Source organism: Schistocerca cancellata, chromosome 4 (genome assembly GCF_023864275.1).
Source record: "Schistocerca cancellata isolate TAMUIC-IGC-003103 chromosome 4, iqSchCanc2.1, whole genome shotgun sequence".
Taxonomy (NCBI): domain Eukaryota; kingdom Metazoa; phylum Arthropoda; class Insecta; order Orthoptera; family Acrididae; genus Schistocerca; species Schistocerca cancellata.
Genome location: NC_064629.1, coordinates 676,785,136 through 676,805,598, shown reverse-complemented (window position 1 = coordinate 676,805,598; position 20,463 = coordinate 676,785,136). Strand labels below are relative to the sequence as shown.

At 44.9% G+C, this 20,463-nt stretch overlaps 1 protein-coding gene across 4 annotated transcripts in view; it reads right to left on the bottom strand.

Moving 5' to 3' along the window:
- The window catches only part of LOC126183472 (ecdysone-induced protein 74EF), a 692,094-nt gene that overhangs the window by 25,001 nt on the left and 646,630 nt on the right, over positions 1–20,463 (bottom strand). For all 4 annotated transcript variants that reach the window (XM_049925485.1, XM_049925484.1, XM_049925488.1 and 1 more), the window contains 2 exons: positions 7,270–7,425; positions 892–999 (listed from right to left, as the gene is read on the bottom strand). In XM_049925485.1, coding sequence (XP_049781442.1) covers positions 892–999; positions 7,270–7,425 — 264 coding nt within the window. The remainder of the gene's footprint in view (positions 1–891; positions 1,000–7,269; positions 7,426–20,463) is intronic.

Sequence of the window (20,463 nt, the reverse complement as noted above, 5' to 3'; positions counted from 1 at the left end):
GATGTAAACCATTGTAGAAATAAACAGATCTATGTACTTACAAAAAAATAGGAGACCTTACTTTTTGGATTACCCTAGTATAAAAGGTATAACGGCTTGTTTATAGCATTTAGTCTCTTCTGCTTAACAGTCCTCATTTCGTACAAGAAGTGGTGCCTTATGCAACTGATAATCATTTTGGTATAATATTAATTTTATTGTACCCCAGTACAGCCGTAAAAAGTTATAAGTAGGCCTATGGACTTACGATCATTGTAGGACTAATAACAGTAAGACTCTATAATAGCGGCTTCCGTTAGAAGATCCAATTCTCGTTTGTACGTACACACCTAGTAACGAGTTTACAGGTGTAGAACCGTAGTTTGCTGAGTCGAGCGAGCGAGCGCAGGCTTAACTTCGTGACGTACTCGCCGCGGCCAGTCTTTCCCGTAGGCCTCGGTCTATGGCAACATGAATGTAATGATGACGTACGTCGACCAATGAGAAGTCACCTGTGTGCTATAAACGTCACTACAACAACACCAACGACAGTCAGCTCTTTCTGGCGAAGATGATGGAGGATTTCGTCGAATTCTCGAGATTTTACACAGATTCGACGCGACGAGTAAACAAAGGATGTTTTATACAAGAATGTCGTGAGAAACTACGATCTCGTAGAAATTTACACGGGCAAAACAGACAATTCGGAATGACTCAAGGTAAAAAATTCTCTTTAGCCTATGGTTAATCGTCCTATGCAGAAATTTAAACGTCAATTTCCATCTTCACGAGCTACTATTCTGCTGTGGCGTTAAAGTAGACTAATTACAAACTTTCTGATCTAAATGTAGGGTTAGCTTACATATCTTCAGCGCGGGTTATTGTTAGAGAAGAATAATGGATTGGCGTTACCTGGGGTGGGTTGCAGCCGCGCCTTGAGCTCGTCATTGGACGCGTGTCCGCTGCTGCTGCTGTCAACGTCGGAGACGCCGGAGTCCGCTGGACTCGGTGGCAGTGAGCCTGTCAACAAAAAAACGCCGTACACTGTAGCGCTAAGAAAACACAAGAACAAACAAGCTGTACGTAAACACTTCGTGTCGCAATCGGGTGCTCCGTTTCGATATGAGTCCACAATGTTTTTACTATATGTTAAAAGTCTTGCCGAGAGTTCCTTTTTGTTTTACTTGGTACCACTGTCTATGGTGTAAATTAAAAGACTATTATATTACATTTTATGGGAAGCTTGGCATTCTACAACGGAATCAGACACGAGACCCGCTTCCTGTTTCCAGAATATTTTTCTCGGTCATACTAAAATGGATTAGTGGTTAAGGCTTGTGATAGGTGTGAAACAACCGGATTGTTAATCGACCGTGACTGTTCCAAAAATTTGAAAAGGTTTTACAAATACCGCTTCCAGTCAGAAAATTTATTGACTAAATTATTTAATTAGCAACATGTTTCGAAATTTTCATCCATGGCCAAATGTGAAGAAACAAAATCCTAAATGAAATGACAAAGTTTAGGAATACAGATTTCTTCACCAACTTCAATTCAATATTATTAAAATACAAAATACATAAAAATTAAGGTCGTATATGAATGTAGGTTCCCACAACATCTTTGTAATTGTTTAAAATAAAATTGAATACAGTCGTTTTAATGTAAAATTGTCACATCACTGAGTTTGTATTATACACGGTGGTCAGAAAGAGTCTGGATATAAGGGAGTTACAGGATAGGCTGTGCGGAGAAATAATTGTTAAGAAGTAATTCAATACGTTGTGCACCTTTCGGTTTAATTGCCATTGCAGTTTGCCAATCAGGCAGTTGCGCACGCAAATTCAAGCGGCCCGCCGGAGACGGTGTCGCCAAACATGTTCTTCATTTGGTACCGTAAAATCGAACAAGAGAGCGATACAAAAATTGGACATGGTACGCTAGTAAGGATCGAACCCGATCGAAAGGCGGAGCAGTCTCGTGCGCTATCGTCTACGCTATGAGAACAACTAACACTAATTGCATCTGGTGGGCCACTTGAATTTGGGTGCGCAACGGCCTGATTGGCTCACTTCAGTGCCAATTAACTCGCAAACGGCGCATCCAATCGATCTTTTAAACAATTAGTTCTCGGCATAACCTTCCCTGCAACACCTTTACAAGCTGCTCAGACTGTTTCTGATCACCCTGTATTTCACCGAACAACATCAGTCACCGAAAGAAGCTTTGCTTTGACCACCATCTTGTTTTTCTGCACTGTTAAGTTGTCTGTGATATCGTGTTTCAAGTTACCTCTAGAAGTTTGAGAGCAATGGCTAACAAGTTCAAAAGAGCCACAGAAATGGAGGTACCTGATCACATCATTAGAAGACAGCCACGTCACAAGAACAAAGTGAGTGATTATTTAAAATTTTTCATGTGAACAGCAGACCAACATACAATACATTTCGTAACTTGCTAGATTATCCAAGACTCTACAAAAAATATTTTAACATCTATGTGCTCTTGTGTGAAATGTTTGTTGTACTGTCGTTGGAGCCTTATGATGAGTTCTAACCTCGAAACATGTTTCTATTGTGACTGGTAGCACCATTTCTTTTTATCACAGATCTCCTCATGCTCCTAAATTACGGGAAAGAAGGGACCTGTTTGAAGCGCTTAGCTCGGCAGATATTTCGCGTATTCCATTTGAATTAGGACGCATTTGAACAGGGACACGTTCACGAAAGGGCGTTAACCCCTGACAGAAAGCAGTGGTGGGGGTATTTTTCCTCAGCGCACGTAAAGGGTTCAGCCACATGGGCAGATCACATCATTAGATGACAGCCACGTCACAAGAACAAAGTGAGTGATTATTTAAAATTTTTCATGTGAACAGCAGACCAACATACAATACATTTCGCAACTTGCTAGATTATCCAAGACTCTACAAAAAATATTTTAACATCTATGTGCTCTTGTGTGAAATGTTTGTTGTACTGTCGTTGGAGCCTTATGATGAGTTCTAACCTCGAAACATGTTTCTATTGTGACTGGTAGCACCATTTCTTTTTATCACAGATCTCCTCATGCTCCTAAATTACGGGAAAGAAGGGACCTGTTTGAAGCGCTTAGCTCGGCAGATATTTCGCGTATTCCATTTGAATTAGGACGCATTTGAACAGGGACACGCTCACGAAAGGGCGTTAACCCCTGACAGAAAGCAGTGGTGGGGGTATTTTTCCTCAGCGCACGTAAAGGGTTCAGCCACATGGGCAGATGTTGTCCGGAAACTGCAGCTGCTCTGGACCTTGCGTAGGGGTTGCGTTAGGCTGCACTGCAAATATATGGCACACCTGGCTGAGGCTCGAGCACAAACAGGAAGTCGCAGGTTCCAGTCATATTGTGTAGATCGCTGTCACCCCCCCCCCCCCCCCCCCCCCCCCCCCCGATGTCCATGTCCGCACGCGCACTCTTTAAATTGTGGCTAACAGCTCTATGCTGTGATAGTGAAGTCAGGTTTAGCGCAGTAGTTTCATATTGAAATTATAAATCGTGGCTGACCCCACGGGAGACTATTCGAGGTCGAACATGAAGCACTGTTCTATGGCCTCGCCACAATCAAGGATTTTGTCCATAAAGTTACCCTCTTCAACCATTCTTTTTTTTTTTTTTTTTTTTTTTGAAAAAAAGGCAGATAAGTAACTATCGTTCACTGTTGTTACTACTGAGGAACACCAATTTACATGACAAAACCAGAGGCTGGTAATATCTAACATGTCGTCAACATCGGCGTTATTATAGATACTGTCTTACTGTTTATGCTAAGGAATTTTGGGAATGTTAGCGTCAAGTTGTTTTTTATTCCTTCATTCCATTCCTGGATGTTCGAAAGCTATTCGTTTATACTGTACTAGCAAATTTCTGTATTAAGGTTGACGTATTGCTGATATTAAGGACGTTACAAACAGAACACAGATTCCGTTGTAGAACGAGGAAGGATGGAGCCAACCTTGGGCTTCTTGAAGCAACAGTGCCGACATTCACATGGAGTGATTTGTCGAAATCACTGAAAATCTGAAGAGAGTGTCATCCTCATTCCTTTCGAATACCTGTGTATGTTCATAATTACAGCTCCAACGTGTTTGATCGGCATTATGTAGGACGTCCTCTAAACTTGACTTTCTCCTTGTTATCATCACAGTACGAACAAATCGGACGCATTAGCGCGTCGAACCGAGCTCCCATGTTCGTCACATTTCAAAGAAGAGGCTAAAACTCCTCGGGGATGTGAAGAGCATATCTGCTGATTAACGAGCAACCATAAACAGAAATATTTATCGCCGTGTTCCGACGGTGAACCCTGGGATGAACGGCAGTGAAGCGTGAAACGCGTCTGAGCGTGTTGTGCGCGCTTAATGCCTCTCATCAGGAAGACGCTGACGTGTCCCTCGTCACACACTGAGACTAATCGGTAACCGATGGCGCAATTCCGGAAACTTCACCCCGTCTTCGAGTACTTCCAGTCAGCACCACCGAGTATCGAATACGTCACAGTAATTATCTCTCTTGTTACACCAAGCGTGCCCTGCAAGGAAGCCGCCAAATGGATAGCCTCTCTTACCACAATAACCCAAAATAGCCTTTCCCTTGACTTTCACGGGCAGTCAGGCAACTATGAAAAGTAACATCCATGTTAGATGAAGAGATCTGTATGATTCATGTGCCCAGGGAAATAATTGCAGAAGATCTAGGTGAAATGACATGAAAGGACACGTCTCATTCTGCAGGTTCAGTTTCTTTTTTACCGATTAAGAGGAAAACCAGAATTCTTCCAAATGCAAGGATCATATTGACTCGGCAGTGTCTAGGAGCAGAAAGTAAGGAAACCTAACGCTTTCTGTTTGTAGTTTCCGCGCACTCCTGCGTAGCGAACAGTGGGGGAACCCCCGTCAATTCTCACAACCCCTGAATGGAATGAGGCAACACGAGATGTCGCGTCCTCGCTCGTTTCGAAATCCTGCTCTCTGTTTTCAGTGGCAAGAGTAATTCAGTTGCTCGCCATTATGTAATCTGCCGCAACTGTGACAGCCGCATTTATGAGGCGAGAAATGTGTGAGGCGAGCATGCCTGGTATACGAATAAGTTCCTTGTAGAAATAGCCTTGTAGAAATATCTTTCTCGACAAGCGCCCGGAACTACAACAGTGCCGATGGAAGGCATAACGGTAATGTATTTATTAATATACATACATGTTATATATTCTGTAGAGCTGAAACTGTGGTTCACTATGAGCAACAGTATGGAAGTTAATGAGAATCAGACACTGTGAAATCGATGTGACCACACAAATAAAGAAACTGATGTCTCATTGAGGCTCGCGCTTCACAAATACATTGGCAGGTAGATGCACAGCAGCCAAGTATTTTAATTTCCTTGAACTCTTGTTCCAGCCGTGACTATTTAAGCTCAGAGTAACAGCCCACAGCCTCGCCAAATTCGTATTTTTTTCGAAAGGTTACCCCCCCCCCCCCCATTCTTTTAAGTATGCGTGGAACGATCTTCCAGTGTTGGTACTAAAGAGGAACTCAAATTTACACCAAACAACCAAGTAAATGGAAATAGCAGAAACTCTAGTTTCTTTCGTCATTTTCTTTTACTGTCACGCACAGTAAACTTTCAATGTAATTTTTTTCAGAACAGGTGCTACCGATATTCTTAGGTAAAGCTATACCAACTAAAATGTACTTAAATTAACAATATTACATAGAAGTATTATATATAAGTATGGAAAAATTCACAAACATTGGAAATTCCCTATTATATATTTAGAAACAAGAAAAGAGCGTTAAGAAACTAAATTAAGGTAATAATGACTACATTGTCGGCTGTTCGCTGTACTCTTGCATTTATTTTCATTTCATTCATTTACAAGTGGCAATTAAGTGCATTAATTATCGGGTAAAGTCTTCTGTCTTCCTTGTTCACCGTTACTGGAAACCTGCACCTCACCTCATTTCGGTGCGGAGATCCGGACCGGTGCTTTGTTTGCTGGACATAGGACTGGAAGAAGACGCCTTATTCTCTAGTCTGCCAGATGCCTCCGTTCACAACTTCCCATTTTTCCCCCTCTTGGGGATATACAAGGACACATGTTCTACGACAGCGTAATGGGTACGGACACGGAATTACTTGCGAGGATTGTGGCCATTTAGGGTGAGATTAGAACAGACCAGTGGATTTGAAAGGGTGGCAACATTTCTGTAGTTCTGCGTGACGTAACACAGGTGATCACTACTTCAAGTAGCTGCTATGAGATGCAAAATGGTACATTGCCACTGCTTGGCGATATCGTCGATTTCTATCTATAAATGTCTTTTTGCATATTCTGTAATGTAGTTATGTGCGATCTCGGATACGCATTATTTTTTCTCCGGACATTATGAGCGATTGTCATGTGTGTTTGTAACATAGACTGAGGTAACGAGAGCTGATCCTTCTGTTTTATTCGGTGTCGACTGTGTATCTGTGCTGCAATGAATCTTTCACTTTGCAGTGGAGTGTGCGCTGTTTTGAAACTTCCTGAGCCGCGCGGAGTGGCCGAGCGGTTTGAGGCGCCATGTCACGGACTGCGCGGCCCCTCCTGCCGGAGGTTCGAGTCCTCCCTCGGGCATGGGTGTATGTGTTGTTCTTAGCATAAGTTAGTTTAACTTAGTTTAAGTAGTGTGTAAGACTTGCAGTTTGGTCCCATAAGACTTCACACACATTTGAACATTTGAAACTTCCTGACAGATTACAAATGTGTGACCAGCGGTAAAAAACTCAGAAAATGTATTCGCAGTTGCGAATATGAACCATCTTCGACTGTACATTGGAATGACGACAGTGAAAATTTTTGCCCGACTGGGATTCGAACCCGGATTTCCCATTTTACTTGAGCGGTACCTTAACCGCTTCGGCCAGACCCAAATTTCCGTAATTATCGTCGATGTGTCACAACCTGCACTTGTACGTGCCTTTATCACTTGTTCGGTCTTTTCTGCTCACGTCCCGTTTCTAAACCATTAAATATGCAAACATTTTTATACGTCTTTCTTGCATATAAAGCGCCAGATTTGCACCTGGTGGCCAAAACTGGAACTATTTTGTTCCAGCGTTAGAGCATCTACCAAGTTTCGCTGCCATACCATAATTACAACCTACACTTGACGTCTGTGAGTAGCCGCACTTCCAATTATAAACACTAACACTGTTGGTGAATGAAGTGAAAATAAAAGCAACTGGTTTTCTCAGACAAACGTGTGGGCGTACCTGTGGATGCAGTGTAGGTGGACCTGTGGGTGAGAAGCGCGTGCGGATGCTGGCTGAGCAGCCCGTGCAACAACGCCGGCTTGTGCTCCGTGATCGGCTCGCGCTTCACCACCACCGGCGGAGGCGACTGCGTGGGGCAGAGCTCCGCCGTGTCCACTGCAACAGCACAACAATAAAAATCACTCAGGCACAGTCGTCTTTACTCTTAGCGAGGTGGGGAACACTGCCAGCAGACAGTCGGCTGCTCCTCGGTTTTTGTTTCATAAAGCATTCTACAGTAAGTACATTACATATAAGGAAATTGAAATACAGAGTAAAACTTAAATTAAGAGGTCACGAGGCTGTGAAGATTTCTGGTTGACGTTAGAAGTGTGGCCTCGTATCCTGCAATGGCGCAGCTGCTGCTGGAAGTGGATTGCTCTGCTGCTGGTACCGGCGAGAGTGGTCGAGGGCTAGGAGCGAAAGGCATATGTAGGACTGGAGAGTAGGACGTTAGCAGCTGGGGCGTATAAGTGTCGCGCATAGAAAGCGACAGCACGCGTTGGTGGGTAAGTGTGTGGAGCTGGCAGCCTAACCCCTGCAGGGGAGGATGCCTCGAACAGGAGTACACTATCTGATCAAAAGTATCCGGACACCTATTAGCGGGTTGACCGTGTCCACCCTTCGCTTTTAGGGCGGCCTGAACTCTGCCGAGGCCATTTTCAATGAGGCGTCTGAATGTCTGTGGAGGAAAGGGAGACCGTTCTTCCTCATAAGCCTTACCCGTAGAAGGCAGAATCGTTGGACGGTGGGGGAGCGATGTCGACATTCTAACTCATCCCGAATGTATTCCATTGTGATCAGGTCGGAACTCTGGGCAGGCCAGACCATTTCAGGAGTGTTATCGTCCACAAACCATTGCCTCGCAGATGCGGCTTGATGATGCAGATATTGGGTCGTTTAGGGGAAGAGACCAAACAGCGAGGTCATCGGTCTCATCGGATTAGGGAAGGACGGGAAAGGAATTTGGCCGTGCCCTTTCAAAGGAACCATCCCGGCATTTGCCTGGAGCGATTTAGGGAAATCACGGAAAACCTAAATCAGGATGGCCAGACGTGGGATTGAACCGTCGTCCTTCCGAATGCGAGTCCAGTGTGCTAACCACTGTATAAAAAAATGTTTTCATATCCTTCCGCACTTTTTTTTTAGTGCAATGAGGGATCCACGTTCTACCCACGAAAAACACCCCCATACCTGCCTCCTCCGTACTTCGCTATTGATACTACACATGGCAGGAGATAATGTTCTGCAGGCATCTGCCAAAACCAAACCTTTCCGTCACATTGGCACAGTGCGATTCACCACTCAAAATCAATGATCCACTGTCGAGTGGTGTCGGTGTTTATACCATCTCAAGCGTCGTTTAGCTCTAACTATAGAAATGTGTGGCTTATGCGCAGCAGTTCGACCATTGTACCCCATCCCCCCCACCCCCTTTAACTCCGCACGCACAGTCATTGTGCTAGCTGGACTGCTGGTACCATTTTGAAACTCAAGAACGATTCCTTCCGTTGCTCTCATCTTTTTTTTTTTTACTACCACCTCCACAGTGCTCGACGGTCGCTGTCCGCCGTTACATGAAATCATGAGCAGTCGACGTGGGCAGTTTTAGAAGGGTTGAAATGTCTCTGATGGTTTTGTTACTCAGGTGACACCGAATGACCAGTTCACGTTCGAAGTCACTGAGCTCTCCCGACCCACGCATTGCGCTGTTACTGCTACTCCACTGACAACACAATACGCCGTCTCCTTTTATACTGACGGGTCCGCCTCTCGTGAGATCTTGTGGCCAATTCCGCACTACATAGCAGTGTCCACATACTATTGATCAGATAGTGTATATGTGGCAGAAGTTTTCTTTGAGAGAGAGAGAGAGAGAGTCTATTGATATACCTTTGGCATAGGATGCGAAATGCGTGTTTACTGGAATGTGGCAGTAACAGTCCACGCTTCCTGACGATGGGGGAAGAGAATATGAATTTGCTTGCGAGAGGTGTGGGTCTTCTACAGATGTTTTAGTAGAGGCAGCATTTTCATTTCTTAGCACGGAATACGTGTAGGAGAAACTGAATATTTTTCGCTGATATAAAGAACAATCGCGCCGCGAAATAGGACTTACAATGCTAAACCAATGTGAAAAATGTCTTAGTGCGCTACACAATTTTTCAGTCCAAGTAAACAAGAAATCATCCACTCACGATGCAGCCGATTACACCGCTCAGATTATATGACCCAGTTCGCAGCTCGTGGTCGTGTGGTAGCGTTCTCGCTTCCCGCGCCCGGGTTCGATTCCCGGCGGTGTCAGGGATTTTCTCTACCTCGTGATGAGTGGGTGTTGTGTGATGTCCTTAGGTTAGTTAGGTTTAAGTAGTTCTAAGTTCTAGGGGACTAACGACCATAGATTTTAAGTCCCATAGCGCTCAGAGCCATTTGAACCATTTATATGACCCACATAAAGAGGGAGCCAAAACCACACGGACGTAATAACAAAGGATATATCACGACAAAGTCCAGGTGAACCGAAAATATTAAGCGCTGTCTCTGTGACATCTACGCATTTGGTGTGTAAGAGCGGAGATGGCAAATATAAGAGCACAAAATTGGAACAACCTTTCAGATAGAAAAAAAACTTATTCCTGGAACGAAGATGCAGGGTACACTTAGCTTCCTTCCCACCGCTGTCGAGTTTACTTTAGTTTAATTTAATTTAACGGCAAACAGGTCAAGCCATTCCATTAGCAGTTCGTAGAAGACAGCAGTATTACGCCGAAACAGGTGTTCTCTTTCCCATCAACCAGCTATATTCTTTGCTTTCTCTGCCTCTTCTTGCTCATAGCCACCCTCTGCTCTCCTCATTCGCGTACGATAGCAAGATCGTAAATACCGCAATGACGTCGTGTTCTAGAAAGTCACAGTGGACAGAGGAAAGACGCGGCGAGAACTCTCGCGTTTCGGCGATAGTGGGCGGTTTTTTCAAATGAGAAGGTGTATCGGTGATGACGGCAGAAGGCCAGTCGGCTTTATCTGGGGAAGGTGAACGAGCTCCCGTTATCTGCGGCGCCGGCTGAACAGCCTCGCGGGACCTCGACCCCCAGCCGCACTATGCTAACAGCCTGAGCACGCCACAAATCTAGCGCCCGCCGCGATAACACAAATCACTGTCTGCTTCCTGCCACCACACACCTTAACTGTCTCTCATCGTCCAGGACAAGGGGTGGCTCGCTCAAATCCAATGATACCAACCAACGGCCACGCCAGCGACGCGTCCTACGATTGTAATGATCAAGATGCCTGAGTGACTGATTATTTGTTCGAACTCGAACGTAGTAGCGCATTTTCATGAGCGTTCGTGATATATACTGAAATACTGAGAGAGAGAGAGAGAGAGAGAGAGAGAGAGAGAGAGAGAGAGTGAGAGAGAGGGGGGGGGGGACCCTCTTCTACCCTCAGCCTAGTATGTCAATTGAGTATCACTGTGTGCAAATGCGGTAAGTGTTCGGGTACCGCGTGGGAGCGTGCGTTTGTGTGTGTGTGTGTGTGTGTGTGTGTGTTTGCGGTTGATGGGTGCCGAACGGCGAGATTATCAGAGCGCTTACGAAGATTAGTAGGAACGAATGTGATTAAAATGTCTAAAACGTCATAAAACAAGTAAGACTAAGTCAGACAATTACATTCGCTCTTTCCCTACCTCACCTATGGTCTCTTGCACAATTACACTGTCTCACATCCTTTACGAGAGAGTAAAATTGGTCAGTGGTTCTATGTTCTAAAACTGGTAATTACAACGCAATACAAGAAAACTAAACAACAAAACAAAAAACTATACTCCGCCCGAACAAACCATAAAGGCCCAAAGGTACCGTCCTGCCGCCATGTCATCCTCAGCCCACAGGCGCCACTGGATGCGGATATGAAGGGGCATGCGGTCAGCACACCGCTCTCCCGGCCGTATGTCAGTTTACGATACCGGAGCCACTACTTCTCAATCAAGTTGCTCCTCAGTTAAACGCAATACAAGAGTGAATATAAAAAAAAAATTATACAGGAAAATGTGACTAGCTGATAACTCACAAAAAAAAGAGGATAAGCCAGCCATCCTGATATTCAAAACTTCTCACTAAAATTTTAGGGAATAGGTCCGATATTTGACAAAACAAAAGTCGTACCACATTGGTTTTATTGTCAGTTAAAGTAGAGGGGCCCGCATCTCGTGGTCGTGCGGTAGCGTTCTCGCTTCCCACGCCCGGGTTCCCGGGTTCGATTCCCGGCGGGGTCAGGGATTTTCTCTGCCTCGTGATGGCTGGGTGTTGTGTGCTGTCCTTAGGTTAGTTAGGTTTAAGTAGTTCTAAGTTCTAGGGGACTGATGACCATAGCTGTTAAGTCCCATACTGCTCAGAGCCAGCCAAAGTAGAGGGCAAATCTGATGGGAAACCAGCTGCTGCCCTCTTGTCTGAATGTAAAGGCAGTCTACTAAAGCGACGTGCACTCTGATCTGTACACCACAAGCCCCACGCACAGGAGGGGTTCTCCTGCCGGAGCAAGAAGCTATGAGTCATAGGGCTGTGCCCTATGCGAAGAAGACGACTTCATTCTGTCTGCGTGGCTGAAACGAGGTACGCAATGGCCGAGTTGTTGACTTTGCACAGCTGTTTTCCAGAGTCTCTTCAGTTCCATCGTCTTTCGGTATTCTAAGTTGCGGACAGTCCGGTGGCTGTATTGCCGACTTGGGTCGACCTCTTGAACAATTGCTCTGATATAGTTAAATGAGTTATAAAAGATTTTGTAGAGACCACTTTGGTTTCCATATAGGTAACCTTGAATCCGTGTATATGATGTGAATAGCGGACCGCTAGAATTATGAAAACCAAATATTTCGAACAGCTGTGCGAAATAACGTGAAATAATGAGGCGACGTTCATTCCTAAAGACGCAATGAACAAGCTACTGCGTTCTTGTTGCGTTTACTACAGTTAAACTGATTAAACAGACAGAGATTCATATAAGGGTGCTAGCGAAGTTATTTGATCTCTGACTTGACGGCATTCTGTTGGTAGCTAAAGTTGTCAAAACTCCTCCCCTAACGTTCGGGATGGAACTGGAGTAAACTGGAGATTCGGGAGACTAGCCCTCACAAAGCATAACAGGGAACTACTGAAGTTACAGGGCCACGTGCCGAGGGCAGTGTCCTTAACCTGAGTAAGTGCTGAACAGTAATCCACGACGGAGAATTCGACATATGGTTCGTGCCAAGAATTCTAAGAACGCTTGCCAAAGAAGATTACGCTCAAGTCACAGTGGCCGTGTAAACTTCGTAGAGGAGAAACACAATTTCCTGTTTACTCTCAGTATAGAGAAACTAGTATGAAAAATAACTAACGGATATTTGAAGATGCTAAGGAAAACGAGAAGATTAAAGTCGCAGCAAATGCCGTGGCAAGTGGGGAAAATATCATCAGGGTCCAACACTATTATTATGTCCGTTTAGTACCTTTATCGTCAGTGAAAACATCTGAATTCCATCTACTTACTGTGTAGTTGTGATTTTGTATCAAATTATATACATTCAAGTTGCTACTTTTATGTGTTTCAGAAATAATTTTATGCTTTGCTAAATCTAAAACAATGACAAAGAAATGCCATATGCTTGTCTGTTTGGCGATTATATTCCAATAATGCGTTACAGGATTGCGGAATTTCTAAACAAAAATTTTTCTTACAAGTGTTCTCTCACAAGTGGGACCAAATATCTGAAAAAAGGTTTAGAAATACTTGTAAAAAGAAAAGGCAAGTTTTTATCACTTATTTATTTCTGTATTGCCCAATCAAGGAAAAATCATCAACTGTTTGAGGAGTCATACATTCTCCGATACCAACGGACGAAGATAAAATTAGTTAAATCGACTGAATGTATTACACTCAACAAAAAGTGTAGGGCTAATGATGTTATTCGTAAATATATTTGTGCGAATACCAAGTCGATACCAAGAGCAGCGAAAGGAGCAACGGAGCTTTCACCTTGTACTTGAAAATGACTCTACAGCCGAAATAGTGGCTCTGAGCACTATGGGACTTAACATCTTAGGTCATCAGTCCCCTAGAACTTAGAACTACTTAAACCTAACTAACCTAAGGACATCACACACATCCATGCCCGAGGCAGGATTCGAACCTGCGACCGTAGCGGTCGCGCGGTTCCAGACTGAAGCGCCTTTAACCGCGTGGCCACACCGGCCGGCAAAACAAAATAGTGACAATGTAATTAATAATAAAAACTTATATTGAAATGGCGGCATTGATTTTACTGAAAAACATTTTCCTATTCATTCAGTTTCCAGAAGTATGAAGGATGTATCTTTGTCAAGAACATTCACTATGAATTTGGCTTTGGTTATCAATAAACTCTACTATCATTGTCAGTTCCTTATTGCTGATACTTTCACAGTAGACAGGACTCAGAACACACGCAGTTTTAGCGCCGACGTCTAAACAAAAAGAACCACTCGTGACAAGGGCGTTTCAGTACAGGAATAGTACGCTAGGGGCACTGTAGTAGACTCACTTGCCACGAGTAGTCGATTGAGACAAGAAAGTCACTCGTGTAAATCAGCACCCAACCACATCGCGAGTATGTTTCTATGATCTAGAGAATGTGCCAATTGTGGAGCTCCAAATTCCCCAGAATGCTGCCCACAGCGCATTCGTAGAAACAGACGATTATGTCAGCGCCGGCAGCTGTGACCGAGCGGTTTCTAGGCGCTTCAGTCCGGAACCGCGCAGCTGCTACGGTCGCAGCTTCGAATCCTGCCTCGGGCATGGATGTGTGTAATGTCCTTAGGTTAGTTAGGTTTAAATAGTTCTAAGTCTAGGGGACTGATGACCTCAGCTGTTAAGTCCCTTAGTGCTTAGAGCCATTTGAATTATTTTTTATAATGACAGCGTCTGCTACTACCAGAAGTTAACATATTCTGGCCGAGCTCGTGTCTATTGTAGAAATGGATTCTTTTCTTTCGTGTCTTCTTAATCTTTATCGTGTTGTTTGCTTTGTTTCGTGACACACTAAAAAGTTACACAGTGCCTTGGTATTTTTTCCTACTAGTGTTCTCATACAAGTGAGACAAAATATGTGAAAGCAAAAACGTATTTACGTTTTGTAGAGAAAAAGCATACGCTACACATAAGTAAGAACGCAAATAGATGAACGTGTTCTGATGAAAATTATTATAATACTGAAAATGTCAGAATTGTTTCATGAGAAAAATAATTTTCCATGTTACTTGGCACTTAGTAACGAAACAAAATGCAAAGGATAAAGCAAAAAGTCGCCGGCCGCTGTGACCGAGCGGTTCTAGGCGCTTCTGTCTGGAACCGCGCGATTGCTGCGGTCGCAGGTTCGAATCCTGCCTCGGGCATGGATGTGTGTGATGTCCTTAGGTTAGTTGGATTTAAGTAGTTCTAAGTTATAGGGGACTGTTCACCCTAGATGTTAAGTTCCATAGTGGTCAGAGCCATTTGAACCATATTTGTGCAAAACGGCGCTGTTTACTTAAGTTCTCAGGAGTGTACGGAATTTATCGCAAGACCTTTGACAAGAACTTGCACTATGAATATGATATTGTGGTTCCTGTGGTGTTCAGAAGCACAACGGAATGATCCTTCTGACAGACATGCATGTCGGAAGGAACAAGCATTGCGGCGACTATGGCCGTTGTGGATTACATGAAATGTATTTGCAGTTGCGGGTATGGACAGCTATCAGTTGTATAATGGAGTGACAACAGTGAAAATTTTTGCGAGACTGGGACTCGAACCTGGATATCCCGCTTGTCGCTGGCGGTCTCTTTACCATTAGACTATCCGAGCACGCTTCATTGCCAGACGTAATGGATGTGGTTGTAGATATATGGTTGACGACATATGGAAGTTTGAGTCTGCCCCTGAAGCGTGCTTGGGTAGCCTAGTGGTAAGGTGGCCGTTCGCGATAAGCGGGAAATCAGGGTTCGAGTCCTGGTCCGACACAAATTTTCACTGTCGTCGTTCCATTATATAGATGATGGTTGTCGCAACTGCGAATAAATTTCATGTATCAGAATGAGGCTGTGGCAAATCCATGTCTCCGCATTATCCTTTCTTTCAGGAGTGCTAGTTCTGCAGGTTCGCAGGAGAGCTTCTGTAAAGTTTGGAAGGTAGGAGACGAGTTACTGGCAGAAGTGAAGCTGCGAGGATGGGGCGTGAGTCGTGCTTGGGTAGCTCAGTTGGTAGAGCACTTGCCCGCGAGAGGCAAAGGTCCCGAGTTCGAGTCTCGGTCCGGCACACAGTTTTAATCTGCCAGGCAGTTTCAAATTTCATGTATTCCACTATAAAGTCTGCAACCTCTATTATCACTGCATATTGCTACATCTTGTTTCTATGTTTAGATTTTTTCGTAAAATGATAGTCCCTCATATCCTCACTTTCACCGTTCAGGCGCCATACTGCCTAGCAGACAGCTCTCACAATTTTGGCGCTGGCGTACAAACGAAAACCACCACGCGAAACAGACGAGACTCAGTACAGGAATAAAACGCTACGGGCGCCGCAGTAGACTCACTCGCCACGAGTCGTCGATTGAGACAAGAAATTCGTTAGTGTAAAATGGGCTGTAGTTGTTGTCTGGACGAGTGTCCCGCAAGTGAAAGTGTGGCGAAGCGCGGCCGCCAGAAGATTGCGTCGGTACGCGCGCCAAAACGATCAAAACAAGAAAAAAGGGTGTCGTGTGTTTGCGGCGGTCGGGTGCCAAAGCGCGTATTTTTAGGGCGGATGTGCACGCCGTCGGCGGAAGCGGCAGCAGCAGGAGCAGCAGCAGTAGCGGCGGCGGCGGCGGCGGCGGCTCCGAGCTGGACGTGGCGTGGCTGCCGCGCGCCCCGCCGCCCGGCTTAATGATCGCTCACTTCCGTATAACTCCTGCTGACGCAAGTGGCAATATGGCCGCCAAGGTTAGGCGCTGGCGGGTCTATGGCCGGCGCCGAGGCCTCGCCGGACAAAGGCTGCCACGCTCCATCTGCTCGCAGGTAGCCAGCCGCCCGGCACCGCGTTTCTAGGCAACTGTGTCACCGCGGGAAAACATCGCACGCAATGCGAACAGTCGCCTCGCCACCCTATTCAAATGTCGGCGTATGAGAAGTAAAGGGCTGAGATACCGATATGCGTTTGAGTGAGATAACTTTCACTCGCTCCAGCTGTGATGTAACACAAAAGCCCCCGTGGAGGAGACGCGCCGTTTTAAGCAGTGTGAGACGTTATAACGTTTCTCCGGCCGTATAAAATCGCAAGGTTTCTCGCTCACGTTCAGTATGTCACGAATTTGGTACGCCCGAACGCCGCCAGGTGATGCTGGGGTGTCGGGATCTTGCGGGCGCATACTCATGTGTGTGAGCAGGAGTTAATTTCGTTTGCTAGCGTGCACGGTGGTCTTACAGATACATAAACGTACGCCAAACACATACCGTTCCTTTAACCTTTACCGGATGAAACAAATCAAATTTAAAATTTGGGGCCGCGCGGGATTAGCCGAACAGCCGGCACGGTAGCTCAGCGTGTTCGGCCAGAGGGCTGCGTGCTCTCTGTAATAAAAAAACTGAGTCAAAGAATCAACGATCAACTTGAACGGATGTCTTGTGACGTCCGCCCAGACCAAACGCAACGAACAGTACCGAACAAAATGAACTTAAAAAAAAAGGCAGTCTAAGGCGCTGCAGTCATGGACTGTGCGGCTGGTACCGGCGGAGGTTCGAGTCCTCCCTCGGGCATGGATTTGTGTGTTTGTCCTTAGGATAATTTAGGTTAAGTAGTGTGTAAGCTTAGGGACTGATGACCTTGGCAGTTAAGTCCCATAAGATTTCACACACATTTGAACATTTTTTTAAAAATCAGGGCGAATGTCACCAAAGCAACTATAAACAGATAGTGTATTGTCGTACAAATGTTTCTTAAATTTACGTACAAGTGGCGATGAAATAGCTTCTGTTCGCAGGCTGTACAGAACAGAATCGGTATGCCAATTAGACACAACTGCCATGAGCCACTAAGGCATTCATCCCACCGACGCACCATTCTGAAGATGACCGTTCGGTAAAACACCATATCCTTGGCGCGAAGAAGTCCTAACTGTCCGCTGCACATCCTCCTTCGACAGGAATCGTCGACCCTTAAAGGCCTTTTTTAAGGGACCGCAGGGGTGATAATCACATGTGTGGAGATCAGGACTACAGGGAGGGTGATCGAGAGTCTCCGCTTCAGTTGCCGTAGCTTCTGCGTTACGACATTTCCGATGTGGAGACGTGCGACCAGCACGGAACTTAGTGCACCGTCCCACAACGGTGGTTTTCGACAAACATGCTCCCCTATGCGCAGTCTTCATTCTCCGACGGATGTCTACCGGTGTTAGTCCTTTGGCAGCCAAGAAAAGGATAACAGCACATTGTTTTTGTTTGAACGCATTTTGTAATTACGTCACCATAATTCAGATTTGCGCATTCACCGCAAGCACTTCGGAAAGACACGAATGCCGCACTAATTCCTAGCCTGCATGTCGGTGCTTATACACTCGCATCGGAGGCGCGATACGTTGCATATGCCCTGCAGCAAAGCTCCCAAATGGAAACTTTTTAATCGCCCTTGTACAAAACACAAGTGGCGCTTTTATGTTCCGTCAGGATATAATTATTGTATCTGATCAAATGTATTAGTAGCAATTATGGAAATAGATATGAAAAACTTATACAGAGCACATTATAACCAATAAATCCCTCACAGTAATGTTCTGTCACGTAAGCAGGGCTCCTAATCTCTTATAAGGTAATTAACAACACAGGGGTACGAAAAGTATGTCATTTACTGTCATCTGTGGTTCCTGTGCTACATCAGACAGGAAGTAAATGCATGAATTCGACTGCATGCTGTTTTCTGTCACTAGAAAGCGAAAGAGACTGTCACGCCCTGTCGTGTCATTAAATTTGACCTAATACGTAGACGTGCCGTTTTCTGCCAATAAAATATTTCCGAATTTACAAATTAAGCAACTTACGCTGGTCGACAGAATTAAGGACTGAATTTTTGCCTTAGCAATAAGAGGCATAAAAATACCTAACCCACAAAATGTAATTGACATCTAGCCTCTTTTTGGAGTGGATGGATTCTTTACGTCTTTCAGAAAAACTCGCCAATATAGACAACGTAAAAAATGCTTTTTGGAAATTCCTCCAGAAGGTCAGACGTAAACGAAAGTGACATTAACTAATGAGTATCGGTACGTCTTTGGAGAGAAGACTGGCTAGGCCTCAGTTTTCACCGTTCTAGGCAGTGGCCCAAACTGCTGAAAGACACGAGAAGGAAATGTCCCAGCATTCGCCCGCGTTGATTGTTGGAACTATGAAAAACGTCAATGAGGTTTGCTGAGCACGGATTTAAGCCCCATTTTCCCAGGTAACGTACCTATTATTTTAGCCGGGGCACAACCTCGTTCGTAAGTTTCCCTTTGGAAGACAGGTGTAGGTTGGCGAGATGATTATCTGGATTAATAACAGCTCTTTCCGCTGTCGTTCACTGTCGCCTCGTGCTTCGACGTCTAATCCGACATTTCGTTGCAACACCTTTATAAAGACATTGTTCCTCCGCTACCGTCTTTTCCGTGTAGAGCTGTTGTGTGCTTCTTGGTACTCTCGTCGGCAGAAGAACGCAAGCGGCAGCAGCTGTGTCGCCCTATGCTGTGTGACGTTCGCGTTTCGAAGTAACGCAGCTCTGACTGCCTGGGACCTGTCTGCAGTTGTCTCAGAGGACTATTGCCCGGGCCGTATACCCCACTTGGGCATTCTTCTCCAGTGCAGCAATTTTTCCTGTGACTCTAGATCAGGTAAAGCACGGGAATAGAGATGATTTCGGAACCGTAATCTTCCTGTCACATTCGGACATATTCTCTCTGAATACGATCGGCTGGGTGATATTTCTGTCAGACTTTTTCGACGTGCGAAGCGAAACCGCTTCAAACGTCTGATTACTTTAGAGATGCGTTAGTATGTTACATATCTGACCTTAAGTATGCAAGCGAGAAAAATTTAAAAAAATTGGAATTATGTTTAAGGTTTGTTGGAAGTCGCTAAGTTCTCTCATTATCACACAAGGATGAGTAGAGTCTCCGTTTTAAGCAAAATGTAGTTTTGTACGCATCTCAATGTTTATGACGTTATATCTCCTGAATTATGTATCGTACAATGACATAATTTTGCAGGTACATTCAGTGGTATATGTGGATACTGTCTGCAAAATGTGTTGCGAATAAATTTAATATTAATGAAGTAATAAATTAAAAGCCGCGCCGGATTAGCCGAGCGGTCTCAGGCGCTGCAGTCATGGACTGTGCGGCTGGTACCGGCGGAGGTTCGAGTCCTCCCTCGGGCATGGGTGTGTGTGTTTGTCATTAGGATAATTTAGGTTAAGCAGTGTGTAAGTTTATGGACTGATGACCTCAGCAGTTAAGTCCCATAAGATTTCACACACATTTGAACATTTGAATAAATTAAAAAGCCTTCTTTCCTTTCATCATTTTGTGGGGTACGTCAGCGTAGTAGTTTCGTAACGGTTTGATTGGTTTGGTTCAAATGGCTCTGAGCACTATGGGACTTAGCTTCTGAGGTCATCAGTCCCCTAGAACTTAGAACTACTTAAACCTAACCAACCTAAGGACATCACACACTTTCATGCCCGAGGCAGGATTCGAACCTGCGACCGTAGCGGTCGCGCGGTTCCAGACTGTAGCGCCTAGAACCGCTCGGCCACTCCGGTCGGCTAAAGGTTTGAAACTGAATGTGAAGTTTCATGGAGGTCACCAGTTGATCTCATTCTCAAATACTGGATGAATACAGTGTGGGTAAATTGGGCGCCTTGAGCTACGCTGCCACAAGAATACACAGTTTCTAACTGTAATACTTGTATTAAACCTTTAAGATAACTCTTATTGAGTAAATTATGAAAGCACTCTAAGTTTTTAAATTTAATCAATCACTGTACGAAGTACTGGAATCAAATTTTTGTTGCCCCTGAAAGCCGTCAGATAGGCAATCTGCAAATGCTACCGTGCCCTGGGTTAGTCGTTTAGTATCAGAGATGGGAAACACTGTCGTG